This window comes from Aricia agestis, chromosome 8, assembly GCF_905147365.1.
Source record: "Aricia agestis chromosome 8, ilAriAges1.1, whole genome shotgun sequence".
In the NCBI taxonomy this organism is placed as follows: Eukaryota; Metazoa; Arthropoda; class Insecta; order Lepidoptera; family Lycaenidae; genus Aricia; species Aricia agestis.
The window spans coordinates 12,677,771-12,696,863 of NC_056413.1; the positions used below are offsets into that span (position 1 = coordinate 12,677,771).

A 19,093-nucleotide genomic window follows, 5' to 3' on the forward strand; every position below is an offset into this window, starting at 1 on the left:
CACAGATATTTTAATTTCACGATAATATCAATAGCATTAAAACAATATTAACAAAACTTGTTGACCAGAGCGTATGGCTGGCAGTTTATTTTGTTCCAAATCTAGTTGTATACAGTGATTGGAGTAAGTTAAACGTTTGAAACAATATAAACTGCTCTATCAAAAATAATAAGCGTGGCTTTTAGAACCAGACTTGTAACGATCAGGTAAGTGAAGACCAAGGAAAAGTATGGTAAAAGCAACGCCTATCTTTATTGTTCTTCAGTCGTTTTAGATTCTCCTAATCATTGGCTGACGGTGGTGGCTTCTTCGTAGGCGTTGTACGATGGTTCTGTAGGAGCATAACGGAGCTGAGCTTGGGGGTTCTGCTTGAGACGTTCGTAGTACTTCTGTTGTTCGATGACGCGTTGCTCCTCCTCTTTCCTGGACCTGGCTGCTCTCTCTTTGATGTCAGCAGGGCAGGCTGATACCTCATCGGCTGCTACGCAACCCTCGATTTCCTCATCAAAGGCGTTGTAGCCGCTGCAGGCGAGTCTGCGAGGTTTGCCTTCTACGCAGATGAAGTACTGTTGGCAGTTGCTTGGTGATCTGCAAAAGTGTAAAAAATGTTTTAGTTCCTTTTTGTTTAAGTGACGTGATCATGAGTTTTGAAGTCAGTCGTTCTAAAGTTTGACATATTCGAAACTCGAGTTCGTAAGTTCAAGATTAAGATTAATCGATCGTTAAAGATTTAATAAGACATTACGTTATCTTCAATTAATTTTAGTACCATATAGCCTAGAACATTTATTATTGACTAGTTTTGCAAAACATCTGGTATTTCAATATTACATAAGCAAGGTCGTCTCATCGTTGACATTTAAGTGGGTTCGGATTGACCGGTCATTAGCTAACCTGTTCTTGGGCAACCATTTAACATATTTGATGGTGGATATGTAAAGTACAATATGAATAAGAAGAACGTCATTTCGAGGAATTCTTTGAAGACTGGTAATATTGATGATTCCGTTTGGAGCGGCTATTTTTAATTTAATTTTAAGAGTTCGCTCATTTTTGTTTTTCGTCATAAGATATTTACTAAGATTAATTATTAGCTAATTGTATTTTAACGGGGTTTGAAATCCTTGTCCATCCATCCAATCCATTATCCAGTAATATCCATCGAGGAAATTGATTCATATTTCATAGGCAGTTGACAGACCCACGTCATTTGTTCGGATCAAGTCAATTCAATGTTAATTGTGATCTGTTGCCTGGGTTTGACATAACGCGGCCAAACTACGTAGGTCCCATCATGCAGATGTGCTTAAGAATCAACTTCTCTAATAGTACATAATTCTCATTTTTCTTTCTTGAAAGTTTTGGAAAATCACCTGTAGAATCTGAAGCCTGTGGGTGGTCCAACGTCCTTCAGCTCCGGAACTTCGGGACAACGGAAGCCCAAGTAAGCTGAAACGTTTTAAAAATCTATTAATTCCTGGAAACATTAATTATTTTCTGGCACAGTTTACTAATAAAATAGGGTAATTTTAATGATATTGCTGTCTTTTGTGGTTGAAATGGAAACTTCATATACAAAGGCAGGCTATAAGTATTAGGAAACTAATTACTTGAATAGGAATAGAAAAATCCGGGAGGCTAAATTAAATTCTCAATTTGATCATCTAGTTCGCACTATATGTAAATTTTTCAAGTTTCGTATTAATATTCAATGTTAATGGCATAGGAGTTGACGGCCGGGTCATCGTTGAGGTATTTCATCAAATTAACAAGGGCACAAGATCGGAAGATTCATTTACTTGGAAGTTGGAATTGAGATCATAATTTATTAGGTTTTATATTTCAAACGCAATCAAATTATATGAATGATCTTCATCTTTAGCCTTTACTTAAAAGCCAATCGGTGATTAATATTTCAACTATTAATAATTGACATTCAGAAACCTTAAGGGTTCAATTTAATATTTAGTTTCTAAGGTTATAAAATAGGCTTCACCAATGATATTCTATGTTACTAACGTAACTAGATTGGAAGTTTACGGTAGCAACGCGTTGCCACTTCGAAGATGCCTGCAGGCATATCTCACATACATAATGACATAACGAATATATGACTTGACATTGTCTTTTGAACAAAAAAGTGGTTACGCATTTATGAGAATCTTTTGTAAGACATTGCTACTCTAGTATTTTAGAAACTCATTGGGCTTCACGGTCTGAAATAGAGTATTTGATTAATTTTAATTTAATTAAACAATAGAAAAGGATTATAGAGAAGGATTCTTTTTAATTTGCTCTCAGAGGAATTATAATGGGCTATCCTGTTTGATCCCTCGGAAAGCAAATTTTAAAAATGTGATCAAGTCTGTAAAGATCGATAGATGTTTGTCAAAATTCAAAGGAATATAGCATACAGCAGTTACAAGAATATTAAGTAAATCAGGATAAACACAAACCTAAGTTTGTGTTAATACCTCTTAAATTAAGATTGCTGATTGTGATGTTTGATTGTTAGATTTTTTTGCATGCCATAAACAGGCAAAACATTTCACCATGTATTGCGCAAATAAAGAATTTTGAATTTATAATCCCTGAAATAGACACTGTTCGCATGACCGCTGAAAAAATGTAGTAAATAAATAAGCGGATGAAACTGCTAGCAAAAGCTTGCCTCCCAACCACCTTCCAACCAACCTTCAACATCACAGTCCTTGACCTGGTCGGGCCAATCGCAGCGGTATGACTCGGAGTTGAAGGCGAGGCCTTCGGGGCAATCGAAGTCGAAGGCGACGCCGTTGACGCAGTTCCTGAACTTGCCGCAGTGGTTGCCGTCGGTGCGCTTGAAGTAACCGAACTGGTGAGGACACTCCTCCGTCGGTTGGGCTGGCTCTAGAATTGTTTGAGCTGACATAAGCGTTTAAACTTGGGTAGTTCTAAAATTATAAGTTTGTTTTAGATAAAGCTTGGCAGTCAACAACAATTACAGGAACACAACAGTAATCTTGCGACAGAAATTATTATACTTACTATCAGAGAGGTTGATTCCTAGGCAGATGGGGGACCTACGTAGCTTGGTCGCGTTATATCAAACCCAGCCGTCAGATCACAATTAACATTGAATAGACATGATTCGAACAAATGACGTTGGACTGTCAACTGCCTAAGAATCAATTTATTCGATAGCCCATAAACATTGGAGTTTACCGAAATGCTTAGACGAAATGAATAGTGTTAATTTAAATTGCAACCCTTGGTTGGTGGTAATAAGGCTTGGTCATGTGCATTGAATCTTGCCTATATAGTTTGAAATGACTTACCCATTGTACATGCATAATAATATGAGGGAAAAGGTTTAAAGGGTTGCCCGCGTTGGCCAACGCAAGGATGATGATAATATTATGTTACTGTCTTTTCAGATCAGGGGTAAATAAAACATTTAAAACTTCTTTAGAACGGTGTTGTGCCTGGAAAAGTGTAGATTGCAAGAAGGTTCCTAAAGTTTTAAAGAAGATACTTACGTAAGCTAGCTCGGCCGATGCACTCGACGTCGATGGGGTACTGGCAGGGGTCGCGGTTGAATGTGACGTTGGGGTTGTACCGCAGACCGTCAGGGCACGTCTTGTCTGTCGCTGTGCCGTTCTGGAATTGTTGATGTAATTATTGCGATGTAGCACAGATTATTAAATGGCAAATAAATAAGTTATAGTTGGATCGTCAGAAGAAAATTTTAAGAAACTGATAAAGTAATTGTACCGGGGGTAGTTATAGCCTAGTAGGCGACTCTGAACAACTTAAATATTTACAGAACGTATAACCTGGATTTTTGTATATGACGGTAGCGTCCTATGGCGTCCTAAAAGAGGCGGCAGCGTTTAAGGATGGCGGCAGAGTTTGAACATAGGGGTGGCGAAATTGAAATGACCTCTCATAAAAAAAAAACCGGCCCTGCCATTTATATCCAGGCTGGTAATAGTCACGAAGAGCGAGGAAACTCTCAAATTATGTAAGTTAGATTATGAAACGTAGGTAACAACTACATGAAATTCAACTACATGAAATCCCTATTCAGTTATTTGCAAATTGAACATGTTATTGTTAATTTTTTGTTGACCTTGAAGGATGTGGATGTTAGGTACCATGACGTTCTTCCCTACACTTTCCCTTAATAATAAAAATACCCAGCGAATAACTATTCAAGGTCTGCTTGCCTTTGTCTGGCGTCAAGTGACATACAAACTCAGGCAAGGAGAACTTGAAGTATAGACTGCCATATTCTTATAATTAGTAAGAGGTTTTAGAATAGCAATCAAATAAACTAACCAGACATTCAATATATCTATCGCAGCTTCCAGGTATAGGGTATCTCTCGTTCTTCTCGATACATCTCTTGTTGGTGACCTGCTGTTGGTTCGAGGACTGGTCGTACGTCCTGTAGTTGGACCGCAGTTCCTGGGGAGCGTTGGTAGCGAATTCTTCGACTGCGCTATCGGGGGTCGTGTATTCTTCGTATTTTTGCGCTAACGCTGTAATAAAATCAAATGTATTAGCAATGATAATGCAATCCCATGATCCCATCTTCCTTCTTTTGAGAGAGGATTGATCAAGATAAAAAGAGAGTATTTGAAGCTTTCGAGCTTTTTCGTTTCTATGGTTGAACTAAGTAAATTCCTAATTTCTTCTTTCTAATTTCTAATTATAAAAACTTTGTTTAAAACCGCTACTTTTAATTGTTAGTTGAATGGAAATTGTGTTATTTTTCTTAGTCATGAAATTTTATTTTCATTTTAATACTTATATAGCTTATTAATATTATAATAGCAGTTATCCTTTTCTAAGTACATTTTTCTGTATTAACTATATTTTGTACTAGCTGTTGCCCGCAACTTCGTCCGCGTGGACTTCAGTTTATAGCGCGCGATGTCAACAAAATTGGTGTCAAAAGCTTTTATAAAAAAAAACCCTGGTACCTACCCCTTAAATCAAAACAGCTGTGCAGTGTGCACATAATATTTCAATTTTTTAAATTAAACTTTATATTTTATACCAAATTTTTAAGCTTATTTAGCCCCCCAATTACACAACTTCACCCATAAACTATTTATCATTGATAGGTTTAAACTTTAAGGTTACGTCACTGCATAGATAAAGTACTGATTTCTGATTTATTACATAAAAAAGACATAACAATCGAAAAATAGCCAAATTAAATGTAGGATAATACCACCTCTTATAGAAAGACTTTTTTGGGCAAGCATTAGTGCGATGTAGGAGACGCACGGCGCCATCTAGTATGAATTTTTGGAACTAACTTAATTTGAACAAATTTACGCATTTTCACCCCCTTACAACGCTTTTTTCCAGTAAAAAAGTAGCCTATGTCCTTTCTCAGGCTTTAGACTATCTGTTTACGAAATTTCATTACAATCGGTTCGGTAGTTTTGGCGTGAAAGCGAGAGAGACAGACAGACAGAGATACTTTCGCATTTATAATATTAGTATAGATAGTATAGAAGTATAGACTAGTATAGATTTCCTATCATGAGAAGAACTTACCGGATTGATTTTAACTCGTCAATTTATTATTATTAACTTTATTATTCTCAGTGTAAATGTTAAGGTAAATCTTTGACATTTGTATAATTAATTATTTTACTTTATTGGTGTGGGATCTTGTCCTTTATACATATTTTTATTTTATTTTTACATTGCATTACTTTTATATTGCTTATTGTAGATTGTAGGTATAAGGTATTTAGATATTTAAAATCTTTGCTAAACTTAAGATAATACTAATAAACTAGTCTTACTTTAAATGACTTTTTTTCCTTGGTGCAATATAATTACTATAATTAGTGTAATATAGTGTCCGTATAATAGACTATATTAGAATAATATTACATTTAAATTATGAATCAATATCAATATACCAATATATCATACCTAAGTGTCACGGATGTGAATGACTGGGATAACTAGATTTTGGACCGGTTTTGGCTGACATTATGTTTCGTTTTTTGGTTTTTTGCAATGGAATGAGTAAATCAAAATCTATACTCGTGTCTGTCTGTCTGTCTGTCTCGCTTTCACGCCAAAACTACCGAACCGATTGTAATGAAATTTTGTAAACAGATAGTCTAAAGCCTGAGAAAGGACATAGGCTACTTTTTTACTGGAAAAAAGCGTTGTAAGGGGGTGAAAATGCGTAAATTTGTTCAAATTAAGTTAGTTCCAAAAATTCATACTAGATAGCGCCGTGCGTCTCCTACATCGCGCTAATGCTTGCCCAAAAGTCTTTCTATAAGAGGTGGTATTATCTTACACTTAATTATGGATATTTTTCAATTGTTATGTCTTTTTTAGGTTATGTAATAAATCAGTACTCTATCTATGCAGTGACGTAACCTTAAAGTTTAAACCTATCAATGATAAATAGTTTATGGGTGAAGTTGTGTAATTGGGGGGCTAAATAAGCTTAAAAATTTGGCATAAAATATAAAGTTTAATTTAAAAAATTGAAATATTATATGCACACTGCACAGCTGTTTTGATTTAAGGGGTAGGTACCAGGGTTTTTTTTTATAAAAGCTTGTGTCACCAATTTTGTGGACATCGCGCGCTATAAACTGAAGTCCACGCGGACGAAGTCGCGGGCAACAGCTAGTAATCTAATAGGTCTCTGCAGGATGTTCTTAGGTGACCTCTTTGACACCATATTTATTTTTCTTCTTTTGCAATTAATTAAATTATCATTAATATGATATCCTATCATAATATGATATCATATCATAATATGATATGATATCCTGAAATAACACAATAGCTTAATAGCTATTGTGTTATTTCAGGAGATTTGTTGTTAAATTAGTTTTATTTCATAGAGCAGAATTTATAAGTTATGACTTTTGTTTCTAGTTTCAACCTGGTCCCCGGCCAAGAAACTGCACGACAATATTGGTAACCAGACACACGCGTAAAAAAAGGAAAATAAGTTTTTTCCAATGCGAAAGAGACACGAAAATTTTCTCTGAATCCGGCTATTAGAATTTAGTTTTAAACTAATTAGGTACTTGCAATCCATACTTAATATTATAAATGCGAAAGTGTGTCTGTTTGTGTGTCGGTCTGTTACCTCTTCACGCCCAAAACGCTGCACCGATTTTGCTGAAATTTGGTATGGTATCTCCATAGTAATATGGTATGTCTTTGAGTCCTGGAAAAGGACTTAGGATACTCTTTATACCGGAAAATGTACGGTTCCCGCGCGATAAAAGAATTTTGGCGGAACGTTGTTGCAGGCGTCATCTAGTATACCTACTACACAAGACGTGTATCTAAATAGAGATGAATGGAGCAAACACATGAATCACACGCACGTGTAGTGTATCGTGTTTTGTATTGAATGCCAATTACAGGATCTCAACTGACAGCTGACAGCGATGGATTAACGAGATGAACAGTATGAATTATACGGCAAATACGCGGCAATGTTGAGTTTATAAGTCAAACAAGGCTGTCTAAAATGGCTACATCAAAATAGTTTGAACGAAATATCATTGAGAATCCTTGACCAAATGTTAATCTTTGCAAATCGACCATAACTAAAGACACAAAGGCTCCTAGGCCAATATTCTGTGCCTAGGCCCTAGTAGGTATAGTTTTTGAATTAAGGCCCACAGAGTGTAAGTCAACCTACTTAGTTTTGTAATCAACAAAACTAGGTTGACTACTGAACCCTAAAACGGAACCCTAACAAGCTGATTTTTTGTATATTGGTAGGCTAATACCTAAAGTATTATCACTTATTTTTGTTACACCCTGTATAATTGAAGAGTAACATTTTCCACCAAATAGAACAATCCATATTTTAGGGCCATCAAGTCAAAGTATGAAATCCTTTCTATATCTGTTAGCTACCACTTTCAAGGTTTTTCGAAAATAAAAATTTTGTTCGTCTTATCAAAATCAAAATGAAGCTACTCACAAAAAAATTAGCTTGTTAGTAGTTTTTATTATTCGTAGCTTGTTAGTAATAAAAAAAAAATCTTCTAGGGCTCCCGTACCATAACGTTTTCCGAGTTATTAGAATCAGTTCTATTGGTTCGTAGAATTCAAATTTCGAAAAGCTCCAGCCTTGGAGTTTCACAACTGACAAAATATTACAAAAGGATTGAAGGAATTGAGCAAGTTATTACCATTTGTCACAATGTGTGTTTGCAGATGACGACCTAACTTTTAGTATTTGCTAAGTCAAGGGTTCCCAAACTGTGCGCCGCGGCGCCCTGGTACGCCGTGGAAAGGCAAGAGGGGCACCGTGAGTCAATCCTCCATTATTATCCGACACCACAAATATAATAAAATTATAGTATGAAATTATGAATTATACAAAGCAGGCAGATGATTAAGTATTTCTTTATTATTATTTACCTGCTTCACCTAACTAAAATAATCATTAAAGGTGTTTATTTATACATCTTTTTGTAATAGCTAGGAAGGGCGCCGTAACAATATGTAACATGTAACTGCACCGCAGGCTGAAAAGATTGGGAAACCCTGTGCTAAGTTATTGCTTGTTCTTTGTAATAGTATATGAGGTCACAGGCCGACACGGATTCAAATAAGATAAAGTGAGATGTACCTATTGAATTAAACTGGGTACTTGGACAATTTGATAATTTTGAAAAAAGCATACAATGTCTCCAGTAGCAGCGTTAGGAGGGGGCGACACTGGGCGACGGTCAGGGCGCCGGATATAAAGGGGCGCTGAATGCAAACAAAAAGGGAAGCGACAGGCACCTTTTTTATTAGCACTACCAGCATCCTGGGTGCCTAAGAAATCTCGCCCAGGGCGTTGCTAGTGCTAAGACCGGCAATGAATATCTCAAACAGATAGTAGTTATGTACTCTATTTTAAACTTAATTCTATGTTTAATTATAGGTAATTTGTTCCACTTGCATTCGATATCTTCAACAGCCAAGTCAGAAATCTACAATGTAGGGTCGCAGTTAGGCCCCGTCCGCACTGCCATTTTCACCATGAGATATACTTACTTAATATTTTATTTCTCATACCTACTCATTTCTCGCGAATTTATTCATATAATTTTATCATCAGCTGTGCCAGTGATATTATATTAAAAAACAGAATATCATTGGGCTGTGCTCTCAAAAAATTCAATTAGGAGAAAAAATCTGCGCGGTTATCCTAGACTGTTCTAGAATCTAGATTGTAAACAAAAAAGTTCACTAAAATCATAATATATTTAAAATAGCTTTGGGATAATTTACAAAGATGTAAACCTGTCCTGATAAACTTGATATTTTATTTAAATCCATACTCTTAATTTCCTTGCTTCTGAGAACAATGATGCGAATCTGTGTTTCATTCAATGATGAAATACTCAAACCAGATATGTTACTACCGCGCGCGTTGTGAAGCTTCAAATATGGCCCAATTGGGCCGTCTGTTGTTTAGTCTGCATCAAGCGAGTCTTGTCTTACCTAAATAAATTGAAAATGAAGTCTTGCGTGTATCGAAAATGTACCAATTATGACTCGAAAGTAAACAAAACACATGGATTCTCTTACCACATGTCTTGATTGCAATAAATACCTCGATTATTTACATTTTCAATTATTTTTTCGAACAATCTGGAAAAAATCGAATTTTCGTCATAGCTCAGGCGAAGAAAGAGACAGCGATACGATTCGACGTTTAAAATAGAACTGTCTCTTTTACGTAAATGGTTTTTCGTATCTTTTGTTTCACTCATCTGTCAAATTTGTCAATGTCTGCAATTTTGAATTTGCAAATTGTTCGGAAGAGATTTAAGCCGGAAAATAGTATGGACGTAACATATCTGTATAAGTACATTATCATTGGTTTGATTATAAACTTGAATTTGTTCAATTTGAACTTAATATAAAATAAAAAAAATTAGGTTAGGTTAGTAATATTCACAAAGTTTTTTGGACTTCGCAATGTTTAAAATTCCATATTTAAAATTTTCAGCGTTTGTATGTAAAAATGTCCTTTCTAGTTTTTGTTATTCGTAGATAGCATCAAATAAAAAATTAAAGATTCTAATCAATTGAAAGAAATCCGATTTTTGAAAATTTTCCTTTTTAATTCCCGCTTCATTACCCGTAGTCTGTACACAAAATTTCAGGTGTCACTTACCGGTGGCGCATAAGCACGCCAGTATGAGGAACTTCATGATGGTACAACACGCTCGCGCGAGGCTGGCACTACCAATGACTGCTGGACCTTGGGGGCAGCCAGTTTGCGAAACCCTGTCTCATCAGGACACGACGTCACCGCGTTCGCAATTCCGCCGAAAACCTGACTTTTAGGACATGGGATTGCTCAACTTTCATGGTTTATTTTTTTACATCTTCTTCCAATTGATTTTCTGTATTTTTTGTAGCGAATAATTTTAAGGGAAACTAATTGATTCGTTAATATCAACTGAATAGTTGTTAGTGAAATTATTATTGGTAGGTACATGAATAAGCCGCACACGATTGGGCGAACAGAACCGTTCACAGTAATTTGGTATGCCTCACAATTAATATTTTACAGGCCGGAAACTGATAAGCAATGGATCCAATTGGAGCTTTTAGCTTTTAGGTAAGTATCTAAAGTTTTTGCAACTAAAACGAAATGTGCAACACATTTCGTTTTAGTTGCAAAAACTTTAGAAATGTTCATCGCTTAGTCACCTGACCTAGAGGTCGTAGGTTAAATTCTCTAAGTTATATAACGTTAGCCAATTTACAAAGGCACATAGGTATTTGATATTGTCAACAGCTTATAGTAGGGGAGGGGTGGGTGCTAATTGAGTAGTTTCTAGAGCGTCATGGACACCTGGTAGGTTTTATACATTGGGTAAAGCTGAAAAAAGGGGGTTTATATTTTAGCGGTGGGTTCAGAAACTGCAGCACTTTTAAAGTTTTGAAAAAGAAAATATACTTACCTACTCATAAAATTGCTTATTTAGATAAATTATAAATATATTTTAGACAACAAGGACTAAATAATTTTTTTTTATTTTTTTATGAAATAAGGGGGCAAACCAGCAAATGGGTCACCTGATGGAAAGCCACTTCCGCCGCCCATGGACACTCGCAGCATCAGAAGAGCTCAGGTGCGTTGCCGGCCTTTTAAGAGGGAATAGGGTAATAGGAGAGAGTAGGGAAGGTAATAGGGTAGGGGATTGGGCCTCCGGTAAACTCACTCACTCGGCGAAACACAGCGCAAGCGCTGTTTCACGCCGGTTTTCTGTGAGAACGTGGTATTTCTCCAGTCAAGCTGGCCCATTCGTGCCGAAAAATGGCTTTCCCACGTATAAGATTTTTTCATTTCCATTCCCACGTATAAGACATTTATTTATCTCTTTATTTTTTTAAATTTTGAAATGATCTACAGGCTTACCTAACCTTTGAATCGTCAGTGCTTTATATGGAAGCTTCTTTGGGGTATACTAAACATCCCCAATCTTAATCTGACAGACCCGATGACATTTCAATTTAAAATGAAATAAACGTGAGGAATCTGACTTCTATACCATGATAACTAGACACATGTCAGAAGCCTATACAAGCATAATCTGACACGCTCGAGCTTGTCCCGGAATCCCCTCTTCCCCTCCCCAACTATGAAGGGTCAAAGGTAAATTTTTCAGTTTTTACCTGACTACGGCAAAGCAAAAGGAGGGTTATGATTTTGACAGGCTATGTAAGTATGCATGTATGTATGTATGTATGTATGTATGTATGTATGTATGTATGTATGTATGTATGTATGTATGTATGTATGTATGTATGTATGTATGTATGTATGTATGTATGTATGTATGTATGTATGTATGTATGTATGTATGTATGTATGTATGTATGTATGTATGTATGTATGTATGTATGTATGTATGTATACATAAAGAAAAGGCGTAGTCACACGTTACATATACTACCTACCGTAGCACTTAGACACAACGTGTGACTGCGGTTTTCCAAACATGAAAATTTATCTCTACATAATATATTGCATACTTTTTTTTTTTTTTTATGAAATAAGGGGGCAAACGAGCAAACGGGTCACATGATGGAAAGCAACTTCCGTCGCCCATGGACACTCGCAGCATCAGAAGAGCTGCAGGTGCGTTACCAACCTTTTAAGAGGGAATAGGGTAATAGGGGAGGGTAGGGAAGGGAATTATAGGGGAGGGGAGGGAAGGAAATAGGGTAGGGGATTGGGCCTCCGGTAAACTCACTCACTCGGCGAAACACAGCGCAAGCGCTGTTTCACGCCGGTTTTCTGTGAGAACGTGGTATTTCTCCGGTAGAGCCGGCCCATTCGTGCCGAAGCATGGCTCTCCCACGTATAAAACTTCAGAATAGTATTGTATTGTATTATTGTAAATTTACAACGAAGGCATCTTGGTAGAGTCTACTGTGTCCATTTGTTCAGTTCAGTTCAGTATTCTGAAAATATTGTTATAAACTTTTTCAGCGTCGTTTTTGTCGTAGTTGGGTTTTAGTTTTTTTTACTTTTTATTATTTCGGCCAAAAAAAGGTTTTATTTATTTTTACACCGAACGCCTTGTGCAGTGCTTAGAGTTTAGACATAATACATATTGTGTTTGATCACTCACATCTCGCATTGCTTTCGTTAAATGAAAGGAGGTAATATTATCAATGTATTTTTTTTAATTTTGCACCATAAAGTAGAATTAAAGCTACGCCTTTTGATATATTAGAAAAGCGTAATTCAAAATTTAGTATAAGTATTGTTATTTTAAAAGCTTTTATTTAATTTGCTCTGTATGTATGTAAGTACTAAGTATGTATGTTGGAATTCAATTTTGGAGTAGATATATTTAACCGATCGAGCTGAAATTTTGCAGGCACGTTTAGTTTGGATGACAATACATGATATTGTATGTGACATCACTCTAAATCCAATATGGCCGACCATCCAAGATGGCGAAATAGTTATTTTCTATGCAGTTCTACAATATGGATATTAAATGAAAGGGCTTTTTGAGAGTAACTCGAAAACGAATGTAATGTCATACTACATCCAATATGACGGCTCATCCAAGATAGAGGTATAGTTATTTTTAATGCAAAGTCTGCAATATGGATATCAAATGAAAGGGCTCATTGAGAGTAACTTGGAAACGAATGTAATGACATTCTACATCCAATATGGCGTCTCATTCGAGGTAGGGGGATATAGTTATTTTTAATGCACTTCTGCAATATAGGTATCAAATGAAAGGGCTCATTGAGAGTAACTTGGAAACGAATGTAATGACATTCTACATCCAATATGGCGTCTCATTCGAGGTAGGGGGATATAGTTATTTTTAATGCACTTCTGCAATATAGGTATCAAATGAAAGGGCTCATTGAGAGTAACTTGGAAACGAATGTAATGACATTCTACATCCAATATGGCGTCTCATTCGAGGTAGGGGGATATAGTTATTTTTAATGCACTTCTGCAATATAGGTATCAAATGAAAGGGCTCATTGAGAGTAACTTGGAAACGAATGTAATGTCATTCTACATACAATACGGCGGCTCATCTAAGATAGGGGATTAAAGTTATTTTTAAAGCACTTCTGCAATATGGGTATCAAACAAAAAGGCTTATTGAGAGTAAATTGAAAAGTCATGTGGTTTCCTGTCGTGCCGTGTCGTGTCGTGTCGTGTCGTGTCGTATCGTATCGTATCGTGTCGTGTTGTGTCGTGTCGTGTCGTGTCGTGTCGTGTCGTGTCGTGTCGTGTCGTGTCGTGTCGTGTTGTCTCGTGTCGTGTCGTGTCGTGTCGGGTCGGGTCGGGTCGTGTCGTGTCGTGTCGTGTCGCCCATACAGTCCTGAAACCGGTCATTTTTGTTAAGTGATATTAAATTTTTTAGTCGTAGAATTAAGTACGATTCCTTAAAGACTTAAATTAAGTTAATCAGATTTTAACAAATTCTTGAAACAAAACGAACTACAATCAATCAGACTTAAGAAATCTAGTCAGAGATTTAACTAAAAAACAAAAAATAAATTATAAGCAAAAAACTTTTTGAAAAAAAGCTTTTATTTATCTAAATACTTTAAAAAGAAAAAAATAAATTTCCCCTTAAAAATTCTAACTATTAAGTTATAACCTCAATATATTATACAATTTGCATTATCATAAAAGCTTGTCGCGAGACTTAACAATCTGTCAATATTTAATTATAATATAATATCAGTTTACTCAGTTAAATTGGCATTTACTAGTTTATTATTAACAAATCACGCGACAAGCTTTTATTTTAATGCAAATTGTATAATATATTGAGGTTATAACTTAATAGTTAGAATTTTTAAGGGGAAATTTATTTTCTTCTTTTTAAAGTATTTAAATAAAAGCTTTTTTTCAAAAAGTTTTTTGCTTATAATTTATTTTTAGTAAGTAATTTATAATCAAACATCACTAGATACTATGCTATTAGGAATGATTCACACTAAAATATTTTTTCTGCAACTAATTAAACTCTGACAATATTTTTTATACTTATTTCATATTTTAAGTGGGTAAATCCAAGTAAGGGACATGCAAGGCACCTGTACGAACAGTACATCCTTGGGTATCTGATAAGAATCAACATCTTTAAAAAGTCTCGCATAAGCAGGGTTGGAACTAGTCGGTTATTACAGGTACTTATATTTTTAAGGCCCACTTCCGTCACTGTGAGTTTATGTTAATAATTGTGTTGGTGGATTATGTTATCTCTTTTAAAAATAGGAGCGCGAGAAAGGTGACATAATATATTTTGACCCGTGGTTTACTTTAGGCATACATTATAGCATGTTAAAATATTTTACCGAATTAAGAAATTCCGTAACGATAAGAAACCAAACATCGCCAAGTGCATCGTCTGACGTCGTTTCAGTTCGGCAGACTTTTTTCGGTGTTTGTGTCCTTTACCGCGGCAGTCTCCGAGTGCCACACGTATTTTTTTTCTACAAAAACCCGCAATTTTTTTCTTATAAAATATATTTCGATATTATAAAATATTTGTCTATTTCTGAATTCAGACATTTAGCAGTAATGCGGGGCACGTACCACCGTCTTCCTTATCTCGCGCTCATCAGTATGCTGCGCGCACACTAACGCAGTTTGGGATTTCGCGTCTGCTCACGTGGCTCCAGTTTTACTGTTATTAAATTTGCATCGTCGAGGGCTTTGCTTTAATTTGGTTTAAGGAGTAACGAATCAAAGGACAACTAAAAAAAAAGGTGCAGACTGTAGACTGCACATATTTTGGTAATTGTCTGTTTTTCGAGTATTTTTATTGTCTCCACTTTATGAGTCCGAAATGATGTATTTCCAAATTTTTTATTCACTTTTGTATGGGGAAACTCGTGACGCTCGGGCCTTTGTGAAAAGTGAAAAAAAAATTGCGTGTTTCAGAGCTGCTACTTTCACAGTGAACTCTCTACAAGGAACACGTATACACCCTAAGGTATTATCACTTACACACACTGAATAAAAATAGTATTTCTATTATCCTTCCTAATATTCTTATAAGTATATAGTCTGTTGTTGTTGATATAATTATTTTATATTTAAAAGTTATAACTTATAACCCCGATCTGTGCAAGTGGACCAAAGTTGGTTGGGTTGTAGGTGTACCTAATAAAAACAATAAATTCCTTGAAAATCATTTATTCATTACAAGTCGCCTGTAAAACGTATGAAAATTTCCCGACTACAAGGTAAAATTCTTAGAGGCCTACTTACAGCTAGTACCGATAAATACATTTTCGTATATGATCACATTGAGATTTATATCGCTTATATCTAAGAGGCACTTGCCCGCCAGTGAAAACCCACCACATGCATTAACCAGAACCCAAAACCCAAATATCCTATGACTTAGGGCGCTGTTTCACCACTTCCTGATAAGTGCCGGAAAGGCTACCTACAACTTAACTTGACAGATAGAGTATGGAGCATCTGTCAAATAAGTCGTGGATAGCCTATCCGGCACCCAGGAAGTGGTGAAAAAGGCACTTAAGAAAAGTATTGTAAAATATACAGAAACCTACTCTTACTAAAATATTATGTATTATGTGGTCTTTCTGTCGTGTGACGTTTTCTATATGATAGAGATAAGAAGACCTTGCATAGTTCTTCGCTGCGTTAATATTTTTATCAGTAAAAGAATAGACAAAAGTCACAAGTCTAGACACTTCTCGCCTCTTCTTAATCGGGGATTTAGATCAAATATCTAAATCCCTGATTAAAAACAAAATCAAGCCAATCGGACTTAAGGCCTATTTCACCAGGCTTGAAAAATTCCAAAAACTAGATTAATTATTAATCATAATATTTAATGACTGATTAACTTTAACAAGCGTTGGTGATATTAGCGTTAAGTTTTTGTAATATCTTATTGGATTATAAACTTATAGAAAAATTGTTTAATTCCATTTTGTTCTTCCAGTGGTTTTGTCATAAAAATATGTTGTTGTTCTTCTAGTGACTTACTCAAAAAATGTTGTTGTTTTTCTAGTGACTTAGTCAAAAAAATGTTGTTCTACTAGTGAATTTGTTGAAAATGAAAATTAAATAAAAACACCAAAATTAAATACTGCGAAGGATGTCGCCCGAGATAAGGACTAAACTAATATTGAAATAAACACTTAATTTAAACTTACACTAATCAATTGACTAAGCTTTGCTTAACATTAAAACTAAATCTATAAAATCATTATAAATACAGTATAAAGTATAAAATTTTGATGAATGTCAAAATGTTAAAATATTTGTCCGGAGCGACACAATACAACCTATAAATATTATTTTTTCTGTTGTTCGTAGTTTTTATTAAAATAATATTTATTTAGCCAGACTAAGTGAAAAATATGAACAGCAAAAGGAAAGCATAGTAAACATTCCATAACATACAGACTACAGTATAATATAACAAACTAAAAATTAAAATTAACTAATAATTAAAAATAAGCGGACGTGGTGAGTTTAACACTATCATGTATCACTTAGTTTAACATACATTAGTCAATACTAAAATAAGCGATTTCGAGTAATAAATTTTAAAAATTTACATTCTTTCCTAAGCTATAATTAGGCAATATAAATAAATGATTAAGTAGTTGGATAAAATATGTTTATCAGGAATAGCATACCTTCCTATATAAAAATGTCGTCAATGTAGTTATGTGCAAGCTATTGTTTTTCATACATTTTAATCCGGTAAAGTATAATTTTTAGAGCCAATAAAATATTCCACGTACAAATCTCGAGGAAATTAAAAATAATAAACTTCTCTTTTTGGTAGTCTGTTAATAAAATCAACGAACATCAGTGTTACAAAAGATTTTTTCCAAAAATTCCGGACGGAGTCATATAATAAAATATGCACATAACTACATAGACGACATTTGGGTAGTTAGTATATTTTGGTTTGAACCAGTACAATTGTATAAGCATAAAGAGACTGTAAGTAATTTGAAGGTAGGAACTTAAATTCTGATAAAACTTAAATAAAAGCTCGTACATCTAGCGGAGTAAATCAGATTCTTTCGTAAAGAAATACTTAAATGCTCGAGTCAAGTATATCCTTTACTCATTGTGACAAGAGTAAAATATTTACAACATCAAAACTTAACACAAACTAAGGTCTAGAAAATAAAATATTTAACAATAAGGCGTCTAATAGAATTAATGTTATAAACAAAAAGAAAACGCTAGGAGTGGAATAGAAGAAAAGATATTCCTAGAAAGAATGATAGCACTTTGGCCGTTTCGTCTCATTCGCACCAAGAGCTATTCACTCTAGTAGTCTTATGGTTCACGATTAGATTTCTACCTCCTAATTTGAGGACGAGTAAGATTTGATCTCACGCTATAATGTGCTGATTACACCCACCGAGTAGAGTGGGGAGACAGTTCTCTAGGCCGAGTTTATTATAGACATGCTCGGCCGAGGGCACTGTCTACTCTACTCGGTAAGTGTAATCAGGTCCTAAAGGTCAGCAAGTACAAAATTTTGTTCAGTTTTAGTCTTTAATAATATAGAAAATCTCCTGTACATTTTAGGCACTCGAACGTTGGAGTCTGACACGGATTCGATTCGCTGATATTGTCTACATTAATTAATAAATTAAATAGTAATCGATATGATATGTTTTGTTTAGACACTTGTAAATACATACAAAAGGAAGGCGGTTCGTTGCACCCTGATTACGCCGCCAAAATTCTGTCCTAATTCCATCAACGAAATAGAAATCGGCTTTCCTAAGCGGCCGGCAGCATCAAGCTACGTGCTGCCGGCACTTCTGCTATCTCCATCACGAGTGCGACAGAGATAGCACGCTTGTCTACTTCAAGCTATGCTAAATAAAATTTTAGATCACAGTGCGCAACCATTCCTTGTACCGAACAGTGTCTTAAGTTGGGGCATGATGACGTTTTTGACGAACAAAGACTGCTTGCCCGCGATGGCGTCTCTCTTCGCGTTCTTAACGAAGTGCTTGATGCCAGGCTTGTGGATGAGGAAGGCGTTGTTCAGGATCATGAAGTCGTAGTCCTTGACACACAGGATGTAGCCCTGGAAAAGAAACATCAGTCAATAAAGCAGCCAAGACATTAGCAGGATATTTAAAACTTTTTAATCGGGACTTAACGCGACTTATTCAAGTAGTAATGCTACAACGAGTACATTCATTTTCTCGAGTATGTACTCGTAGTAGCATTACTACTTGAATAAGTCGCGTTAAGTCCCAATTAAAAAGTTTTAATTATAATGCAACGCGAAAGTTTAGAATGTTATATTAGCAGGATATACCACACGGCAAGGAAGTCTAGTTAATCAGGGTAAGTTCGGATACAGGGTAAGTCCAGATAATTCAAGTTAACGCTAAATTAAACTACAGTTATGGTACGGTACTACAGTTTGCAGTTGCAGTGCAGTATGCCGTATATGCCCGTAGCTTCAGGCAAAAAAAAAAACACTGACTAATTTAGTGATAAGTTGAATTATCCGGACTTACCCTGTGTTCAACTTACCCTGATTAATATAATATA

The 19,093-nt window shown here is 35.4% G+C and overlaps 2 protein-coding genes across 2 annotated transcripts in view; both read right to left on the reverse strand.

Annotated features, from left to right (window-relative positions):
• Positions 1 to 6: 6 nt before the first annotated feature.
• Positions 7 to 10,264, reverse strand: LOC121729775 (protein obstructor-E-like). Its single transcript, XM_042118397.1, has 6 exons — positions 10,178 to 10,264; positions 4,321 to 4,523; positions 3,519 to 3,639; positions 2,695 to 2,889; positions 1,374 to 1,449; positions 7 to 588 (listed from the first exon to the last, which is right to left on the reverse strand). The coding sequence occupies exons 1-6, from the start codon at positions 10,212 to 10,214 to the stop codon at positions 285 to 287; spliced, it is 936 nt and encodes a 311-aa protein (XP_041974331.1). The 5' UTR covers positions 10,215 to 10,264; the 3' UTR covers positions 7 to 284.
• A 5,739-nt stretch (positions 10,265 to 16,003) lies between these two features.
• The window catches only part of LOC121729322 (beta-1,4-glucuronyltransferase 1), a 112,982-nt gene continuing 109,892 nt past the window's right edge, over positions 16,004 to 19,093 (reverse strand). Inside the window, exon 7 of the mRNA XM_042117796.1 lies at positions 16,004 to 18,617. Coding sequence (XP_041973730.1) covers positions 18,420 to 18,617 — 198 coding nt within the window. The 3' untranslated portion in view covers positions 16,004 to 18,419. The remainder of the gene's footprint in view (positions 18,618 to 19,093) is intronic.

Bases quoted from the DNA above. Each gene is read 5' to 3' on its own strand.
- LOC121729775 (XM_042118397.1), bottom strand. From the start codon at position 10,214: ATGAAGTTCCTCATACTGGCGTGCTTATGCGCCACCG. The intron at 3,640-4,320 runs GTTAGTTTATTT...CAACAATTCCAG, and splicing joins ATAGATATATTGAATGTCTG to AACGGCACAGCGACAGACAA. The intron at 589-1,373 runs GTGATTTTCCAA...ACACTTTTGCAG, and splicing joins ACAGGCTTCAGATTCTACAG to ATCACCAAGCAACTGCCAAC.